Source organism: Cyclopterus lumpus, chromosome 3 (assembly GCF_009769545.1).
Source record: "Cyclopterus lumpus isolate fCycLum1 chromosome 3, fCycLum1.pri, whole genome shotgun sequence".
In the NCBI taxonomy this organism is placed as follows: domain Eukaryota; kingdom Metazoa; phylum Chordata; class Actinopteri; order Perciformes; family Cyclopteridae; genus Cyclopterus; species Cyclopterus lumpus.
This window is the reverse complement of record NC_046968.1, coordinates 236,744-255,000: the sequence shown is the minus strand read 5'-3', so window position 1 is coordinate 255,000 and position 18,257 is coordinate 236,744. Positions and strand designations below refer to the sequence as shown.

The following is an 18,257-nucleotide window of genomic DNA, read 5'->3' as shown; positions in this document are numbered from 1 at the left end:
TCTTGAGCCTGAAATTCCCGGGCTGAAAAGTGTCCCCACTCCGGCCCTGCCTTTGCCTATATTATTTTTTACTAAATACATCACATTGTAACTCAATGTAACCGGTTAGCGGTGCTGCTAACGTCGCTAGCTCTCCCCCTGAAGATTTCAACACAGATTTGTGGTTCTCAGTGCAACATAATCAATGATCGACGATTAGCTGGTGCCCGTGTTAAATGTGAGGATTTGAAAAGTGTCCTTTGTCCCATATGGTCAGGGTTCAGTTTTATCTGCCAATAGTGGTAAACAAAAAAAAAAAAGACTGGCCAAAATATATTTCAACCAGCCATAAAACTGCATCAGATTCAGGGTCATTAACAATAGGAAGCCGGTCCTGTTTGTGGGGCTCATGCGAGGCGGTCATGAAAAGCAAACCTTTCTGTACACTAAACCTTAAAACCTTGTAAAGTAAGCATACTGCATATGGTAGTAAACTATCTTTGAGATTTTACACAAGCAATATCAATAAGCCACATTGGGTTTTCAGAAATCTTTATGTGCATTCTTGAAAATAATGTTTAGTCGTTGCCCTGATGAAGTTGATCTGAGTTCCAGCTGTTGTGTTCGTCACTGTTTTCTGTCAATCATACATACCTGGTGGATTTCAGGATGTTTTAGACATAAACATAGTTATGAATATCATATTCCAATCCTGTCAATAGATCCCCTGTGTGCTACACACTTAAGGAGCTTTTAATTTGACTGCTTGTTATTATTAAGGTTGGCATGTGAATTCTGTTGAGAAAAAGAGGACCTCCAAAACAATTGATGTTAATTGGATTACCCTCAACTATAAAACCAGACCATGAAGTATAGGACCATTATTTATTTCTATTTTCTATTCTAGTAATTGTTCATTTGATGCCTCAGAGAGCATGGGCAGCTGGCCTCTCCACTGCAAGGTGTGTGTGATTCAGTGTATAATAGCAATGGAATAGAGACCAACACTAACATTCTCTTCACGGTCCACAGAGAGGATCCTGTGAGCGGTGTCTGTACGTGGTGGATATTGTTTGTCAAGCAGCTGTAAAGTTTAAATGTAATGTCTTCATTTTGTGTTTGTGTGCAGGTGCGGTACTGCTCCTCTGGATCACATCTCCCTAAACCGTCTGTCTAACATGAGGAAGAGATACAGGTAGAGGAACGTCCTCTCTAATCCACTAATTACATTCTGCCTCGCTCCTCGCTCTCTGGAGGACAGGCTCCTGTCAGTTTTCAAAATCCTGTTCCAAAGTTACTGCGAGTTGACAATCAGCAGATAAACTCAAAGGTGATTGTAAAGATTCAGATAGTCTCTGGGTTTTCCAAATCATAACTGTCCACCTGCTAAGATCCAGATGAGCTGAGAGGAGTGGATGAAATGTTGACTTGATCTGGGTGACCTCCAGTTCTTACCCACGCTCACAGCACAGGCTGTTTAGAAGAAATGCCTCACTGATTAGTGGACTACTGTTTAGAAGGCTGGCGTTTTGCATTTGGGCCGTCGCCATCTTGATTTTTTGTTACCAGAAGTGACACTAGAGTACGATTGAACACCAAAAACGATATTTAAAAAAGCTAAATGTTACAACTAACTCCCAAGAAGTAAAACCACTTCATGAAAGGATTAAAGTTTTCAGAACAGGCGGTTGCTGTCTCCTTCAAAGCCTTTACAATCAGGCTGTCCAAATCCTCTGATTTTAGTGCTTTGATAACTGTTCTAAAAAGAGACACGGCAGTGCTCTTTGTAGTGAAGATGATCGATATCAATGGAACTAAACAGATTTTAGCAGGCACCAATAATGTAGCTTTATGTAATGATAATCTGTCATGTCATATTGTACGATTTGTTATTTTTATATTAAGTGTGTATAGATGCAGCATTAATATGTGTGTGAAAAATATATATATATATATTATATGTATGTATGTGTGTGTGTGTGTGTGTGTGTGTGTGTATGTATATATATATATATATATATATATATATATATATATACACACAGTGTTGTTTACTAGCGCTATTACTTAAAGTCTGATCATTACATGAGAAAGCCTATATTGCTGTTGAGTCCTTACACAGCTGTGTGTGTGTGTGTGTGTGTGTGTGTGTGTGTGGCTGTACATTTTTGTGATGGACAGGAATGGCCTTGGACCCTCAAAAGAAGGAGAGGCTCAGTACTCAGTGGTGCATTGCACTGGCTACATCAAAGCCTGGCCTCCTGCAGGTAAACAAACACACACACTCATACACTTCCTGAGCTGGATGCTCTGGTTTGTACTCCTGCTTAACCCAAACTTCACCTCACCGCATGGGTCCCTGCTCATAGTGGAGCCTGGTCTAACCTAAAGCAGCTGTGCATAGTTTTGGATCAGGACCTGGATTCCACCACAGATCCATAACAGCCTTTGTGGTTATTGTATCCCATCCAGTGGAGCCACAGCATTCAGAGCAGCTTTGTTGAAGGTCTGTTCTCTTTTGACGTGAGACTCTGCTCCATCCCATGAGCTAACATTTCATATCTTTGTCTTTGTCTGAATTTGACTGCTGGAGTGTTTTTGCAGTCTGTCTTGTGGCTGACACAATTCCCAACTGACAGCACAGGTGTTTGCTGTAAGTTAAAGCTTGTGGATGCAGTCGATGGAGCGTGTCCCCCTACCAGGTACTTTATGTGAGCTCCAGGTGTTCATCTGGCTCTCCTTTCTGTTCCAGTGTCTGTACCCTCAGGAAATTGAGTTATACAACTCAGCATATCTGCAGCTTGAGCTTTTTGCATTCATGCTGCCTCTAAATACCACCTTCGGGCAGAATTCCTCACATTTGTTATTGAGCAGAGTAGATTTTCCAGAAATTGCTGCTCTTCTCAACTCACATTTTGTGGTCCAGTCCACACCCTGAAATTAGGTCAGAAAATACCCAGTAAAAAAATCTATCTTTGGAGTATCAAACAGCCCTGTAGGTTTGAAACGTGGCGTAAAAGGTTTGCACAGCAGCTGAGGTCAGCCAGAATACACATTTGTTACATTTCAATACTGACATCATTTCACTGTGAAAAGAAAAGAGTTCTCCTGTATGGTCCAACCAATTTATTGTGTGATACACATGTAACACCTGCCAATTTGTTTTGTATAGCCCAAAATCACAAATGACAAACTCCCCTCAGAGGGCTTTACAATCTGTACACATACGACATCCCTGACCTTTGACCTCACATAGGATCAGGAAAAACTCCCCAAAAATAGAAAAAACCCTTTCAGAAGGTAAGAACCCTCCAGGAGAGCAACAGAGGAGGATCCCTCTCCCCGGATGGACAGATGAATAGATGTCATGTGACCAGATGAACAGAGTTACAGAGTTACATAAACATTCAATGAATATGACAGACATTATGAATAATGAGTAGTCGGCATGATGAAAAAGTTACAACTACCAAAAGTAGCAGCAACAGTGGATATAGTAGAATAATTATGACAATATAATCAGTAATTGTATTGGCAATACTAATAGCAATGCAACTAATAATGATAATGATAATAGCAGTAGGTGTCCTGGACCAGGGCAAACCTGATTCAGCCCTAACTATAAGCACTATTAAAGAGGAAAGTCTTAAGTCTATTCTTAAATGAGGTGACTGTGTCTGCCTCCAGGACTGAAAGTGGAAGCTGGTTCCATAAAAGAGGAGCTTGATAACTGAAGGCTCTGGCTCCCATCCTACTCCATGTCATACATGTTGGTGAAGCAGCAGAGAGCGGTCTAATACTTCCAACTTTGTGTTATCGAGCCTTCGGTCCAGGTAGGGAAGTCAGAAATATTTATCTGACAATATGAAAACAATGCAGAAAGTTAGAATTACCTTCTGTACTGAAACCATCCTGCATGATTTGTCCAAAATCTGCTCTCAAGATTTAGAAGACCAGCTTTAAAAATAATTTTAAAGAATCTAATGATCAGAAGTATTTGATTTAACTTTGGCTCATAGCGTTTATCAGTATAACTGTAATATCCTGTGGATCTCAGATGCACTCTCTGACTCGAGCACACACACACTATGCAGTGTTTACAGAGACCGGGTTGGAACGCACCTCTTGGTCTCAAAGCAGGTGTCTAGATGCTCAAGTGTTAAAAGTGGCCGATGGACTAAATAGCCTCTTAGAACTTGCAGGTGACACTTGAGTAGTCCTCAGTTATAAGACACACATTTCAAAACACACCATGACATGGCTTACTTCCTTGCATTAAAAATAATCCTTGGAATGTCCTGGGCACAATAGTGCCGGTAAGCAGTCATCAGGCGAGACACACGCACTCATAAATTGCAGATGGATAACAGACACGGTGCACAGTGAGGACCTGAACAGATGCTGCGACTGAACCGTGAGAGGAGAGGAATGTAGCCACGAGTCAGGACACAGCCATGGTTCTGTTTTGATGTGGAGAGAAGCGGATGGAGGCTCATCTCAACTTTATGGTAACGTGTTATTGCTAACTGGAAGGAATTTCTGTCTGCATATTAAACAGCAAGCCGGTCAATCTGGATGCGATTACAGACCTTTTCTATGTTTTTGTAGACTGCATGTGTATCTGGGACAATCCAGAAAAGGGTTCCAACGAGGGCTTTCCAAGCTCTTTGTAGGATCAGTGGATCAGTGGATCCGATCCATTGTCTTTCAGCCCAGAACCCGGAAAGAGTTTGTTATGATATTGGATATCTGACCCACTTTATATGAACTACATGCTGATTGAATATGTATCTGACACATTGAAGTAACAGCATACTAAATCTCACGTTCTTCATTTTTCACAAGCTACTTGACCAAATACTGAAGGTTCTGGTTCCAATCTATATAAGCAATAACTACTGGGGATGACAACGTGAACCAATTGAGAAACAAAGTTGTTGGAACTAGAGCAACACTCAGTCCACTCTGTACAGTGGCGTTACAGAGAACACCGTATCCACTCACAAACACGCAATATTGCCATGGCAAGACAATAACTGCATTCTCAAAAGCACATCAACATGTCATGTTGCAGACGATGTCAAGGACCATTTGAAGTTTGATTTGCAGAGCCAGACAAAGGAACATCTCTGATTCTGTTTCTGAAATCAGATTTTCTAAAAATATTTACCAATGTCATGTTAAAGCCGCCAGCAACAGTGGTGGCCAGAGGCTTTATGTTTTTAGTCTGTCATCTGTACACACAGCTGTCCCATTCAGGAAGGAGTTCATCACTGAGGAACCGATCAGCTTTTGGTGGTCAGAGGCCAAAGAGGATAGCTGGAGTGAACGTGGCTACTGGGACTGAAACTAATATGACAAACAGAAACGTTATTATGGGAAATGTGCCATCGAAATGGAGTTGATATGTCTGTGTCTTTGACTGCCTTGTCCTTCTCTTTTACTGAATTATTTGTAGACGGAGAGGAACAAGTTTGAATATTTGTTTTAATGAAGTCTGTCAGTGTATTGTGGAAGCTATCGTTCAGTTGGAAGGCTTAATGGTAAAAACATGACTTGTAAATCAGTGGAGGAGCAGTGGCTTCGTCAGCCTGGAGATTACCAGAAGTTCAAGTATATGGAAAATGAAGTGCTTCCCTGTTGTTCCACACCTTACTCTTATCGCTTTCTGTGTTTCCATCAGGTATGACGATACCAGAAGAAGACACAGAGGCAGGTCAGACTGGAAAATACTGCCTGGTGGCCATCGGAAGACTGCAGGTGTGTGTCAAGGCACAGGCAATTGAACCTTTCCCCTGAAGAAATGTGCAACATATAATATCTGTGTTTTTGTGTTTAGAAGTGTGAAGAATTCCCATTTTATAAGTCTGACCTACCGATTCCAATTTTCTTTCTCAGAACTATAATTGACAAGAATAGTTACCTAGTGATATAATTAATATCTATTATATATTGCGATGAAAACATCTCCTGGAATGAACTGGATGTATTTATGTTTCTAACCGTGATAACGTTATCATTTACTTTTGCCCAATACACATTTTTACAGAGTACAGCTTGAACGCATCATAATTGAAGTCTGTTAACGTTAGCTGTTTAACCCTGTGCAGATGAGCCTCCCATTGGGATTCCTCTTAATTACATTATAGTGTCTGATTATTAAGTTAGTTCGTCCACTGCTTTTTTTGGACTTGCTGTTGGGACAAATTCTGAGCTGTGTGCAGACGTAAAACTATTTTTAAAACTGTTTTCGCATTTCAGATTTCAGAGTTTTTGCCTGCAAAAAAGGGATTCATAACCGTTCGCCGGTTGTGAGCTCAAGTGAAAACCGACTGGTTTTGATTATTGATTGAGTATGTCTATATCGTCCCTCAGGTGACCAGCTCTCCAGTCTCTATGGATATGAACGGCCTGTCTGTGCCCACAGAGTTCCTGTCACGTCACAACTCGGATGGCGTCATCACCTTTGTGGACCCACGCTGCATCAACGTCATTGGTTATCAGCCTCAGGTTAGCTAAGTGGGATTAAAGGGACGATAATGTCGTTTAAATTCATAATAGAAACAGGAGTGTTATCTGTTTTAAGTTACATGCAAGGGAAATTTGCAACGTATTCATATACTATAATTTGCCTAAATAGACTTTTCATAAGTTTTTCCCTAATAAAGTGGGTTATCATCATTTTATTTTAACTGCAGACAGCGGATTCTTCATTTAGGAATATATTATATATTCCCGATCTTTTGATCATATTCCATGGAGAACCCTCCCTGTTTTCCGATCTGCTCCGTCTGTTGATGCAAACATATCCTCCATGTTTACCTTTTGTCTTGATAAATTCAGTATACATGCATACAATGTCCATTCCAACCCGAGTCACGATCCGGCCTTCGATGTACTCCTCTTGTTCCGCATAAGGATCACATTCCATGACTCGGCAGTACTTTGCATGATCAGTTATGTTACAGGTTGACAGTGGAAATAAGCCGACCGGGATGAGAAACATTTCCTGCCAGCACTCGTCTGAAACACATTCCTGTGGCCAGTCAGCATTGTGTTGCTCCTCCTTTCACTCAACAATAAACCACTGAATCACAGATGACATTGTTATTCATAACGAATAGATTGTGTTTGGAAGGGATACCTCAGATGTACTTGTTATTTTATTCCTGCAGACCTCTTATTGTCTTTTACTGCACATTATATGTATCTTACTTTTCAAATGAAACATCTGCCATTTAATTAACATCTGCAATGACTTCTCACCTTTCAAGGAAAAGGTTTGCATTCAGTGTTAAAATCTTTCTATGACATACCAACATTCAGACTTAAATACCAGTTTATTTGATTGAAGAAAACCAATAATAGAACATCATATTCCCACAATGCAATATGCTGTATTTATTTCTGTGTATTTATTTGGTTAAACAAATAGTGAATGAGGATAAACTCCTGTCAACTGATAGTTATCCTGTCTTGTAGGATTTGCTGGGGAAAGATATTCTGGAGTTCTGCCATCCCGAGGACCAGAGTCACCTGAGAGAAAGCTTCCAACAGGTAGGACGGGACTGTAGCAGTTCTTTGGACCTAAAGGTTTCTTTGTTGGTCTTTTTTGTCAGGTGAAAATATCATTAGGTTAAAACTTGAGAAATTAGAAGAAAAGAAAGAATAAATGACAAAGCAAAAGGAATGTAACACCCTACAAAACCTGTGTGTAAGTAATTAAAAGTAGTTTTATAGCACTTTTCAAAAACCAGGGTCACAAAGTGACTCTCAAAAAGACAAAGCATTTGAATAAATGTTCTTATTATTAAGCTTAATATTCTTCTCAACAAAATCTGGAACGTGCTGGTTAAATTCCATTTTCAGGGAACTCATGGGCGGCCGTAGTTATCACTATCACTATTGGTGGCTGTATAATGTCAGCCTAATGTTCACAACCTGACGCCACACATTACCAGCTCAAATATATCAATATTGTAATACTTTCAGCAGTGAGACATTGACTCAATTACCATTGCTGCTAGAACTCCATGTCCGATTGCTGCTAAAATACACATGTAAAGTCTCATGTGTCTCTTAACTTGTATGTTGTCTACATGTTCTTTGTTGTTATCTGTTTTGCACTTTATTATTATTATTATTATTATTATCACTTTTATCACTTTATGTTGGACAAGGGGAGAAACACAATTTCAGATCTTTGCATGTTTGCACATCGAAGAAATGACAAATAAAGCTGACTTTGACTTTTTTGACTTTGATTGATGTACCTCATTTGGCAACTTAACAGACATTTATTTAAATGAAACTCTCTGATTGTCTTCTGGCATTGTTCGGTTTGGTTTGTCAGTGCTGGTAAAGATTGGGTTCAATGATTATTCTGCAAGTATTCAGCCTTCCCAATGACCTACAAATGTGATTCTGATCATAAGTGATTCAACTGCAACTCACTTGACACATAACATTGTGTAATACTAACAACTTGATCAAGTGATTTATTCTATGATTTATATCCCCGTTCTCCATATTCATCAGCAGAACCGCATCCTTCTGCTTTAGTGTTCATAGCGGATCTTAACCAGAGGAACATGTTCCCTTCCTCTCCCTCATCCTCCTCTTGAAAAGTTCTCCATATCTGTGATCAGCTGCAGCGGCCAGCCTCAGCAGTTCATTTCAACGTCATTTTAGATCCATGTTACATTGCTTTCATTACTCAGAGTGAAATTGTAATGGTATGAAAAATACATGAAGCTGTTATGACAGTATTGCTGCTACTCTTTCCGCTGTCACATTCCTGCCCACAGCAATTAGACTGTAAAGCACCTCTGGCCAGACCCTCTGTGACTCATTTTCATTTTCACTGTACACATTCACATTTATGTAGATTTACACTTCATATACACTACACATACTTTACATTTTGCACACTCTGTTTGAACTTAAATTAATGTCCTTAAATACACACTGCACAGTTATGTGTGTGTGTGTATATATATATATATATATATATATGTGTGTGTGTGTGTGTGTGTGTATTATTCCAAAATGTAATTTTGGAATAAGGCTGTAACATAACAAAATGTGGAAAAAGTGAATGCTTTCCGGATGCACTATATATATATATATATATCTCAGTACACACACACACTTTATTAGAATTTATTTTTTGTATATATCTGTTCCCTGTTTATTTTATTTTGTGTGTTTAGTTTATTTAGTCTATTCCATTTGGTGTCTGTAAAGTGTTGGGTGCTACTATGACAACAAATGTCCCCTTGGGGATTAATAAAGTATATATCTATCATCTATCTCCAGACCCAGCTGGATAGTCAACACGTGTTAAAAACAGTAGCATGACTCAGTGGTGTTCCTCCCTCTGCAGGTGGTGAAGTTGAAGGGTCAGGTTCTGTCAGTGATGTATCGTTTCCGAATGAAGAACAGGGAGTGGATGCTGATCCGAACCAGCAGCTTCACCTTCCAGAACCCATACTCTGATGAGATAGAGTACATCATCTGCACCAACACTAACGTCAAGTAGGTTCCACACACACACACACACACACACACACACACACACACACACCATCAGCATAAAGAGACTGACAAAATGGAAACATTTAATTTATGTTCAGGTAAGACAGCAAGGCACTGAGTAGTAAAGACACAAATAAAAATGTACCTACCATTATTATTATTAGTGAAGCACAATAATCAGATTGTTTCACACTCACAGTACACCAAACCACTCTGGTGCAGATAAGGTAACATTTCTTCATCATTTAAAGACATTCTTTGAGAAACAGTATTGGAAAATGTTAAAAACAACATTAAAAATAAATAAATGACACACTTATTTTTCAAAGTATTTATTTAAAGGCTGGCTTAGAAATATAATGAAATGTTTTTATTCATATAATTATAATCCATCTGGTCATCTGCTCTTTCTGTTGTAGCATGTTGTGATACGGTATTTGTACTGTTAGCTGCATACGGAGGTGTACGCAGTAGAGGGCAGTGCGGGGTGTACGCAGTAGGGGGCAGTGCGGGGTGTACGCAGTAGGGAGCAGTGCGGGGTGTACGCAGTAGGGGGCAGTGCGGGGTGTACGCAGTAGGGAGCAGTGCGGGGTGTACGCAGTAGGGGCCAGTGCGGGGTGTACGCAGTAGGGGGCAGTGCGGGGTGTACGCAGTAGGGGGCAGTGTGGGGTGTACGCAGTAGGGGGCAGTGCGGGGTGTACGCAGTAGGGGGCAGTGCGGGGTGTACGCAGTAGAGGGCAGTGCGGGGTGTACGCAGTAGGGGGCAGTGCGGGGTGTACGCAGTAGGGGGCAGTGCGGGGTGTACGCAGTAGGGGGCAGTGCGGGGTGTACGCAGTAGAGGGCAGTGCGGGGTGTACGCAGTAGGGGGCAGTGCGGGGTGCACGCAGTAGGGGGCAGTGTGGGGGTGTACGCAGTAGGGGGCAGTGCGGGGTGTACGCAGTAGGGGGCAGTGCGGGGGTGTATGCAGTGTGGAGGTGTTGGCAGTAGGGGGCAGTGTGGAGGTGTTGGCAGTAGGGGGTAGTGTGGAGGTGTACGCAGTAGGGGGCAGTGTGGGGGTGTACGCAGTAGGGGGCAGTGCGGGGGTGTATGCAGTGTGGAGGTGTACGCAGTAGGGGGCAGTGCGGTGTACGCAGTAGGGGGCAGTGCGGGGTGTACGCAGTAGGGGGCAGTGCGGGGTGTACGCAGTAGAGGGCAGTGCGGGGTGTACGCAGTAGAGGGCAGTGCGGGGTGTACGCAGTAGGGGGCAGTGCGGGGTGTACGCAGTAGGGGGCAGTGCGGGGTGTACGCAGTAGAGGGCAGTGTGGAGGTGTACGCAGTAGGGGGCAGTGTGGAGGTGTACGCAGTAGGGGGCAGTGTGGGGGTGTACGCAGTAGGGGGCAGTGCGGGGGTGTATGCAGTGTGGAGGTGTACGCAGTAGGGGGCAGTGTGGAGGTGTACGCAGTGTGGAGGTGTTGGCAGTAGGGGGCAGTGCGGGGGTGTATGCAGTGTGGAGGTGTACGCAGTAGGGGGCAGTGTGGAGGTGTACGCAGTGTGGAGGTGTTGACAGTAACATCCTTACACTACACGACACACACATACATATTAACACTACTGTTTAGGGCGACTGTGGCTCAGTGGTAGAGCAGGTTGTTGGTGGTTCGATTCTCTTTGATGTGTCCTTGGGGACACGTAACCCCAAATTACTTCCATAGGCCGTGCCATTGGTGAACGTCCTCAACAAGGTGAATATTGTCCGTTACTGATGTTCGACCAACGACTCGGTGCAATCCTAGTGATTATGTTTCTCTCACTGTAGTTGTTTTCCATCATTTTAGGTTTTGTGATTGGGTGTGTTGGGCCGGTTGGTACCTGGTTTATTAGGCTTTAGAGCTCCTTTGGCCACCCTGGTTCCTCTGCTCCTCTGTTATTTTTGTCAGTAAGCATTTGTTTGCTCATTCATGAGCGGATGTTGTGACTAAGAAACAGTCCTCACAGCATTTGGGCTGGCCTACCAGCTGATTGTAGAGTCCTACGCATAGCTTTTGGTTTGAAATCACAGCCCTGAAGCTTTGTTTATACTTGTGATTAGTGCCGTAGCGCAAGACTTCGCAAATGTGCGCGAGCTCCGAGGGTGAACAAAGGCTTTTATACTCATTAGTCCCCGAAACCACCAGAGGGCGTACTTAAGCAATAAGGTACTTGAGGCAGTACTGTATCGTCAATGTTCAAAGGTGTTGTTAGGCCGGACGCAGACCGTATTGCTTTTATAATATGTATACTGTATAATGCAACATTATAAATAGTAAGTAAATAGTAAGCTGCCTTTCAGCAACAAATAGTTGTAGCCACCAAACGTGTATCGCATTTCAGTAGCTGAGAGAAAATAAAAAGCATTGGTAACATCACGTTTGTTAGCCTAGCTAGATCTCGCACCATCTCATTCATTCACATTGCTCATTTCATAAAAGTTGCCATTAAAATAACAAAAATGACAATGTCAATAAAATTATATTTAATTTAAACATTAGGCCTAAACATTCTAAATGCTTCGTAGGCACTGGGTATAACAACGTTAGGATAATGAACGTAACCTAAATAGCCTATGCTGTTTAAACGTAATAAACAAAAGTTACGAGTGACTTGGGACTCGATAGACTAACATTAGGCTGTTAACGTTTGTTCATGTTGATTTGGATATCTCCATTACTTGTGCATCTGTGGAAAACGTTTCTCATGTCCCCTTCGTCTCTGATGATATCGCTTCCGACCACTCTTGCTCTCTTTGCCGGTGGCTCGGTGGTGAAGTGCCTTCATGTTTGGTAACTGTCAAGCTTGAAATGACAACTAACGGTCGCACAAAATCTACCTGTTATTTTGAGTGCGCAATGATATGAAACGCTCAGATAAATGTAAGTACAGTACACCCCATGGCTCACTCTCAACCAATCAGAATGCTTGATTTCATCCACCCGTATTATGAAAACAAATAAACTTTGAAGAATCCAAAAGACAAGGAGTGTAAGTCGGAGATATGAACATAGATTGTAGGTCTAGTCGGTATAAAGGCATAAACCAACCTCCACGGGATTGTAATTATCTGTAAATTCATATCTCATATTCCTGGACTCCTTTATTGCCTTTGTACAAGCACTGTAAAGAACCAAGTCAAGTATTATATGCATTATAAAAAAACAAAGGTGGAATATTATAGCCTGTAAACTATTTGATTTGGCTGCGAAATGTTTACTCAAATGTAGATTTTTAAGACCTCCTGTTTCTAAAGTATCTCAAAAATAATAGTCCTTCTTTGTATAATCCCTAGACATGTAAATGGTGCTTTTAATAGTGAATATTTGTGACGCGACCAAGCGCCAACGTGATTACGTCAATATTGCCCCTCGAGCTGGCTTCACCACACCGAGTATAACCAAAGCTTTAATGTGGACACTGGTCAGAGGCTTACTCTCACAAGTAGTCTGACATCTTGACCTTAGTCCTGGTACCTGGTAGAATTCCATGTCCTGCTCCTCCTGCATGTGCCACTAGATTCCAGATGTAAACATACGGCTAATAGCTTTCATCACATTTGTGTATGTGTTTGTGTTAATGCATGTTACAAATCACTGCCAACAGGAGTAACAGAATATGTCTTAGCTTCATGAGGTCACGGTGAAAAAGAAATGGATCTGGTTTATCAGAATACCACAAAGTTCAGAAGCACTTCAGCCCCTCACAGCATGATGAATATTGTATACCCTTATATGCGAGTAGTACATAGATATATGTTACGTTTATGTTTGCCAGACGATTTCCTTTTACTTAGCAGAGAGTGTACTACGAGTGTATTAATGAACTGCATGTTGACTGTGTTAAAGAGCACCTCAGATCAATGTAGACATTCACAAACCAAAAAAGTCATTATTTACTTCCCATATTGTGTTTTTGTATTAGCCATAAAGTCATAAATTCGTCTGCCCTTATTCCATTGAATAAGTGTGTGAAGGGAAACTGAGGCAACGGGTGCAGACTTATACTAGACTTCACCTTTGATCATGTGTTCTGGACTATGCTTCCTCCTGGTGCCTGAGCTGCAGTGACACTGTGTTATGACTATTTATGCTGCCTTGTGGAAAGCCTATTGATTTTAATTACTAGCAGGGGTGAGTGAATTTGGGGAGCATGTTTTGATACTGTAATACGATACCGTTGAGATTTCAGGGGTTGCGTATTTCCTTTTGTTTGGTGCTACATTATACAATGACATGACTGACAGTTTGTCCCTATCACAACTATAGAGTCACTGGTAGTGTCAGCTCTGTGCAGTTGACACACAGTGAGTGCACGGCTGAGACCAGAAAACACTGACCAATCAGAGCAGACTTCTGGGGTTTAAACAGAGAGTTTGAATACAGGTATATTCGGACAGACAGTATGAGAACAATTGTGTGTTTTGTGCAAATGTTCTAGTAACCCAAGATTTTAGTACAAACCTAAACTGAGCGTGGTATGTCCTCTTTAAAGCAAAAAGTAAACTAGAGAAAAAATAGGAAACTTTCAACTGATTCACAAAACTTTAGTTCCACAAGTTCAGTGACAGTTAGTATGTAATAAATAGTGGTACATGGGCTATATGTTGTGTGTACTTTGTCTACATGATATATATCACTGGTATAGAGCACAATTATCACTTTAACTGCTTATCTGTGTAGTCCGAGGCGTAAATGTCTTCTTCTCCATTGCCTTTGTCAGAAATGAAATGCCTGCCTTGCCAATAGACATGAAGCCACTGTGACATGTCCAGTGGCTAGCTGTTGCTTAGTAAGGTTGGAATCGGTGCTGCTGATGTGCAGAGGACTTCTTCCAGTTTGTCTCTGCAGCAGCTGATCACAGACTATCTACAGCCGCGACTGGCTATCTTGTTGTATCACTTTGTAACGCATTCTGTGTCAAACTATGAGATGCCACTGGCTTTTTCGTCCCGTGTCTCCTGCCCCAGCACCTCTTTTCATCTACATCATGTTAATTATCTCATAATGTTGAATTTAAAATGGAAGTATCGTGCTGTAAGTGCCAGTCTGAGGTGCTGATGGTGTATATATGTGTGTGTGTGTTGTGTTTTTCAGGCAGCTACAGCAGCAGCAGCAAGCAGAGCTGGAGGTGCACCAAAGAGATGGACTGACTGCCTACGATCTGTCCCAGGTGACCTTGTGCTGTAGAGCCACGACGGGAAGGTCATTGTATCACAGAACTCACATTGGTGCAAAGACAGTAGTGTTCAACCTGGATTGTATTGGATTAAAGCATCTAACTAACTGATAACTAACTAAACATCAAAAATGATAATGATATTTAATATTCAGGAGGGCTAATGTTTGCCATATCTCTCCTTAATGTGTCCTATTATTGTCAGGAGTTAGCAAGAAATAATCTTTGTAAAGGTTTGTAGAAGAAACAGACAGGGAGCTGAAAACAAATGTTACAGCCTCTGTAGCTTCATCACTGTCATGTAATGTGTTTGCTAGCTAATAATAAAGACTTGATGATGAGTATGAATTAGTGAGGCAAACTGCAGGCATTGGTCTTTGACAGGCCATTATATAATCCAGGCCAGTTATAATCTCAGCCATTAATACACAGATCTGGCCTGTGATGGTCTGTTGAGGTACCATGATGTAGCTATTTTGAGTTGAGCTTTAAGCTGCTGCAGGGAGTCATGATCTGTTTGGAGACCAATAACAAGGAACACAAACATGCACGTTTAGATAACACATGTATGTGTTTCTGTTCAATTATCTATCACCCTAACGTCAACCCGCATGCCCTCCTTCCCCTCCCAACATTGACCTCACCCTCAGGTGCCGGTGGCCAGCGTCAGCAGCGGAGTCCACGAGACGGGGAAGAACATCGACAAGACAGAAGTCCTGTTCTCTCAGGAGAGAGACCCGCGCTTTGCTGAGATGTACACGGGCATCGCTGGCTGTACGACAGACACACACATCAACAGACACTTAGCCGCCACACTTGTTCTGATAGTTGCTGCTTTAGCTTCCTGCTGTCTCTCTTTATGTTCTTCCTATAATGTGTTTGTGTGTGCAGCGGGAGATAAGAAGATGATGGTTCCCTCCTCTACAGCAGGAGGACAGCAGCTCTACTCTCAAAGCTCTCCCTTCCAGCAGGGACATGCTGGCAAAAGCTTCAGGTACATGTCACATCCATCCCTCTGATGCAGGACTCAAACCCACCTTTTAAAGGGGGTTGCCACGCTGGCAACCAGGCATCAGATTTTGAACTGACAATATGGTTGTCCCCTTATATTTTGAGTAATTGGGATACTAGATCAGCTACATAATGAAAATATGACATACAAGAATAAATGCGTTATTACAGTAACAGAACATCATTATTTGTAGTTTGATACTCCACAGAATCTCAAGTGTTATCAGTTAACGTGTCCACCCTCAACTCCACTAGTGCAGCTGTGTCACGTGCTTCACACATCCCTCACTAATGAATCCAGCAGGCCACTGGTTGCTTGTCAATCTGTTCTCTTCCTTTCAATTTCTGGTTTCATGGACCTTTGTGCTGATTCTCGCCACAGATCCATTAACCCTTCAGCACTGAAGTCTTGGATTGTGGGTTCTTCAAGTGACTCCAACATTAGCTCGTCCATCATCTGTAGAGAGATGATCTACAGTCTGTCTTGATTATGCACAACTAAATCTCCTCTCACATGCAGCTTGAAGAGAGAGTGGGAGAGAACCCCTCCATGGCTCCATATATACAACCTAATAACCAATATTTAGATAGTTCACTGTCCTTATATTTTACATGTTAAATGGGGTTTTCACTGATGGGAACCTGAGGCCAATTTCTACAAAAAATACCCTTACTGCCAAGCCCTGCCCTGCCTTCGATGATAGTGTGTCTTTCTGAGTTTCATGTCTCACTCTGTGATGTGTGACTTTGTCCACACAGTTCCTCTGTGATCCATGTCCCCGGTGTGAACGACATCCAGCCATCAGGCTCAACCAATCAGAACCTGGCTCAGATCTCCAGACAGCTCAATCCAGGCCAGGTGGCATGGTCAGGCAACCGCCCACCCTTCTCTGGACAGGTAACGGGCACACACACAAACTAATAATGAAGCACAACCATTGCCCTCTATTAAATAATAGTCAGCAATCTATATGGTTGCCATGATTGCCAAACACATTTGTGTGTGTGTGTGTGTGTGTGTGTGTGTGTGTGTGTTCTGGGAATGTGCCCATCTCATGTGTCTTTCACACACTTGTCAGTTCATTCCCTGAATTCTTTGTTCTGTAACCACTCAATGCATCCCAGTAACTAGAGGCAGATGATGCAAAGAATGAAAGTCATCAAGGTGTGGTCGAGCCACAACAAACCCCAACATGTATTTTGGTCTGATGTCCTTATAACAGCTGGAGGTTTGAATTGGAGAAGTAAAGAGATATCAGTCTGTTAGTTACTCATGAATTTAATGTCAGCAACCCTGCCTGAATACTAAGTAGAGACAGTTCTGTTGATTCTTGTTCTTCTGAAGCTGTCTTTACACAGTTACCTAAACCATATCCCAAACTAAACATATGCATTTTACTTGATGCGCACACAGATGCATTGGAGTTACATTTTATAAATGATAGAAGTTAGCAAAACAGATAGTTTAGAACAGAGGACACTCCCACTGTTCATGTGACGATCATTTAGGTTGAAATTAGGACAACCATTGTTTATTATTCTGACTTGTTGTTTTTGAATGGTGGACCGCTGTAAGTACTACAATACCCATGGAAAACACATCTCCATAATTCATATGAATGGTGTTGGCTCTTCGGGGGTGTCTCATGTTTCATATTGTAGTTTGGATTTATTGCTTGTGTTAAAGTGCATTTTTTCATGTATATAAAAATGGAAATTAACTCGTTTAACCATATTACAAAGCATGTTCAAACTTTAAATTCAGTTTTTGCATATTTCATACCTGTGGTTAGCATATGTAAGCAATCAGTTTGTTTTCATGAAACTTAACAAACAATAAGGGGAGTGCACTTAGCTGTGAACCCTGTAACTTGTATTATGAACCTGAACCGTACAGCCCTGATGTGCTGTACATCTAAGCAGTGTCTGTGCTCTCCAGTCCAGTAAAGCCCAGTCCAGTCCCTTTGGTATTGGTTCTGGCCACAGCTACCAGCCCGACCCGGCCTCCTACAGTCCCCTGTCATCCCCGGCTACTTCCTCCCCCAGTGGCAATGCCTACTCAGGACTGACAAACCGCAGCACAGCCTTTGGTGAGCCCTCCTCTTAATTTCATTACGCAGTGATCTGTTGTAAGGTCCCTTCTATGCTACGTCTGTGTATATGTTGTGGAAGTTTTTATTTTCTGTCTGAAAACATGTTAACCCACAGCACGGGTTCTATTCTGTTGAAGATCTTATTCGGGACTGCTTGGTGACTTTGAACTCAATATACCCGTTCTCACTCCTAATAAAATCCAAATAGCGCATCTTGGTCAGTGGCCTTCGACGTCCTATATCTACGCACCGAGGCATGGCAGGCAAGACAATGATTCACTGGATGTCTGCAGGGAAAAAGAGCCAGTGGGAACACATGGGTCAGCTTGTATAGACTATAAGGTCCAGGTGAGCTTGATGACCTAGATCAGCTGACCAGCCTCCCATGTCAGCCAACTGTTGAGGTTAGCCAGCACTGGGGAGTCACACAGCATAGAAACAGAAAGGTAGACA

At 42.0% G+C, this 18,257-nt stretch overlaps 1 protein-coding gene across 2 annotated transcripts in view; it reads left to right on the top strand.

Annotated features, from left to right (window-relative positions):
- arnt2 (aryl-hydrocarbon receptor nuclear translocator 2) overlaps positions 1 to 18,257 on the top strand; it is a 55,746-nt gene that overhangs the window by 25,711 nt on the left and 11,778 nt on the right. For both annotated transcript variants that reach the window (XR_004611704.1, XM_034559815.1), the window contains exons 7-17: positions 1,109 to 1,174; positions 2,161 to 2,246; positions 5,663 to 5,739; positions 6,355 to 6,489; positions 7,462 to 7,536; positions 9,365 to 9,516; positions 14,619 to 14,694; positions 15,351 to 15,474; positions 15,592 to 15,694; positions 16,471 to 16,609; positions 17,651 to 17,801. Coding sequence is in view for 1 of the 2 variants with exons in the window: in XM_034559815.1 (XP_034415706.1) it covers positions 1,109 to 1,174; positions 2,161 to 2,246; positions 5,663 to 5,739; positions 6,355 to 6,489; positions 7,462 to 7,536; positions 9,365 to 9,516; positions 14,619 to 14,694; positions 15,351 to 15,474; positions 15,592 to 15,694; positions 16,471 to 16,609; positions 17,651 to 17,801 (1,184 nt within the window). In the remaining variant the exon portion in view is untranslated. The remainder of the gene's footprint in view (positions 1 to 1,108; positions 1,175 to 2,160; positions 2,247 to 5,662; positions 5,740 to 6,354; positions 6,490 to 7,461; positions 7,537 to 9,364; positions 9,517 to 14,618; positions 14,695 to 15,350; positions 15,475 to 15,591; positions 15,695 to 16,470; positions 16,610 to 17,650; positions 17,802 to 18,257) is intronic.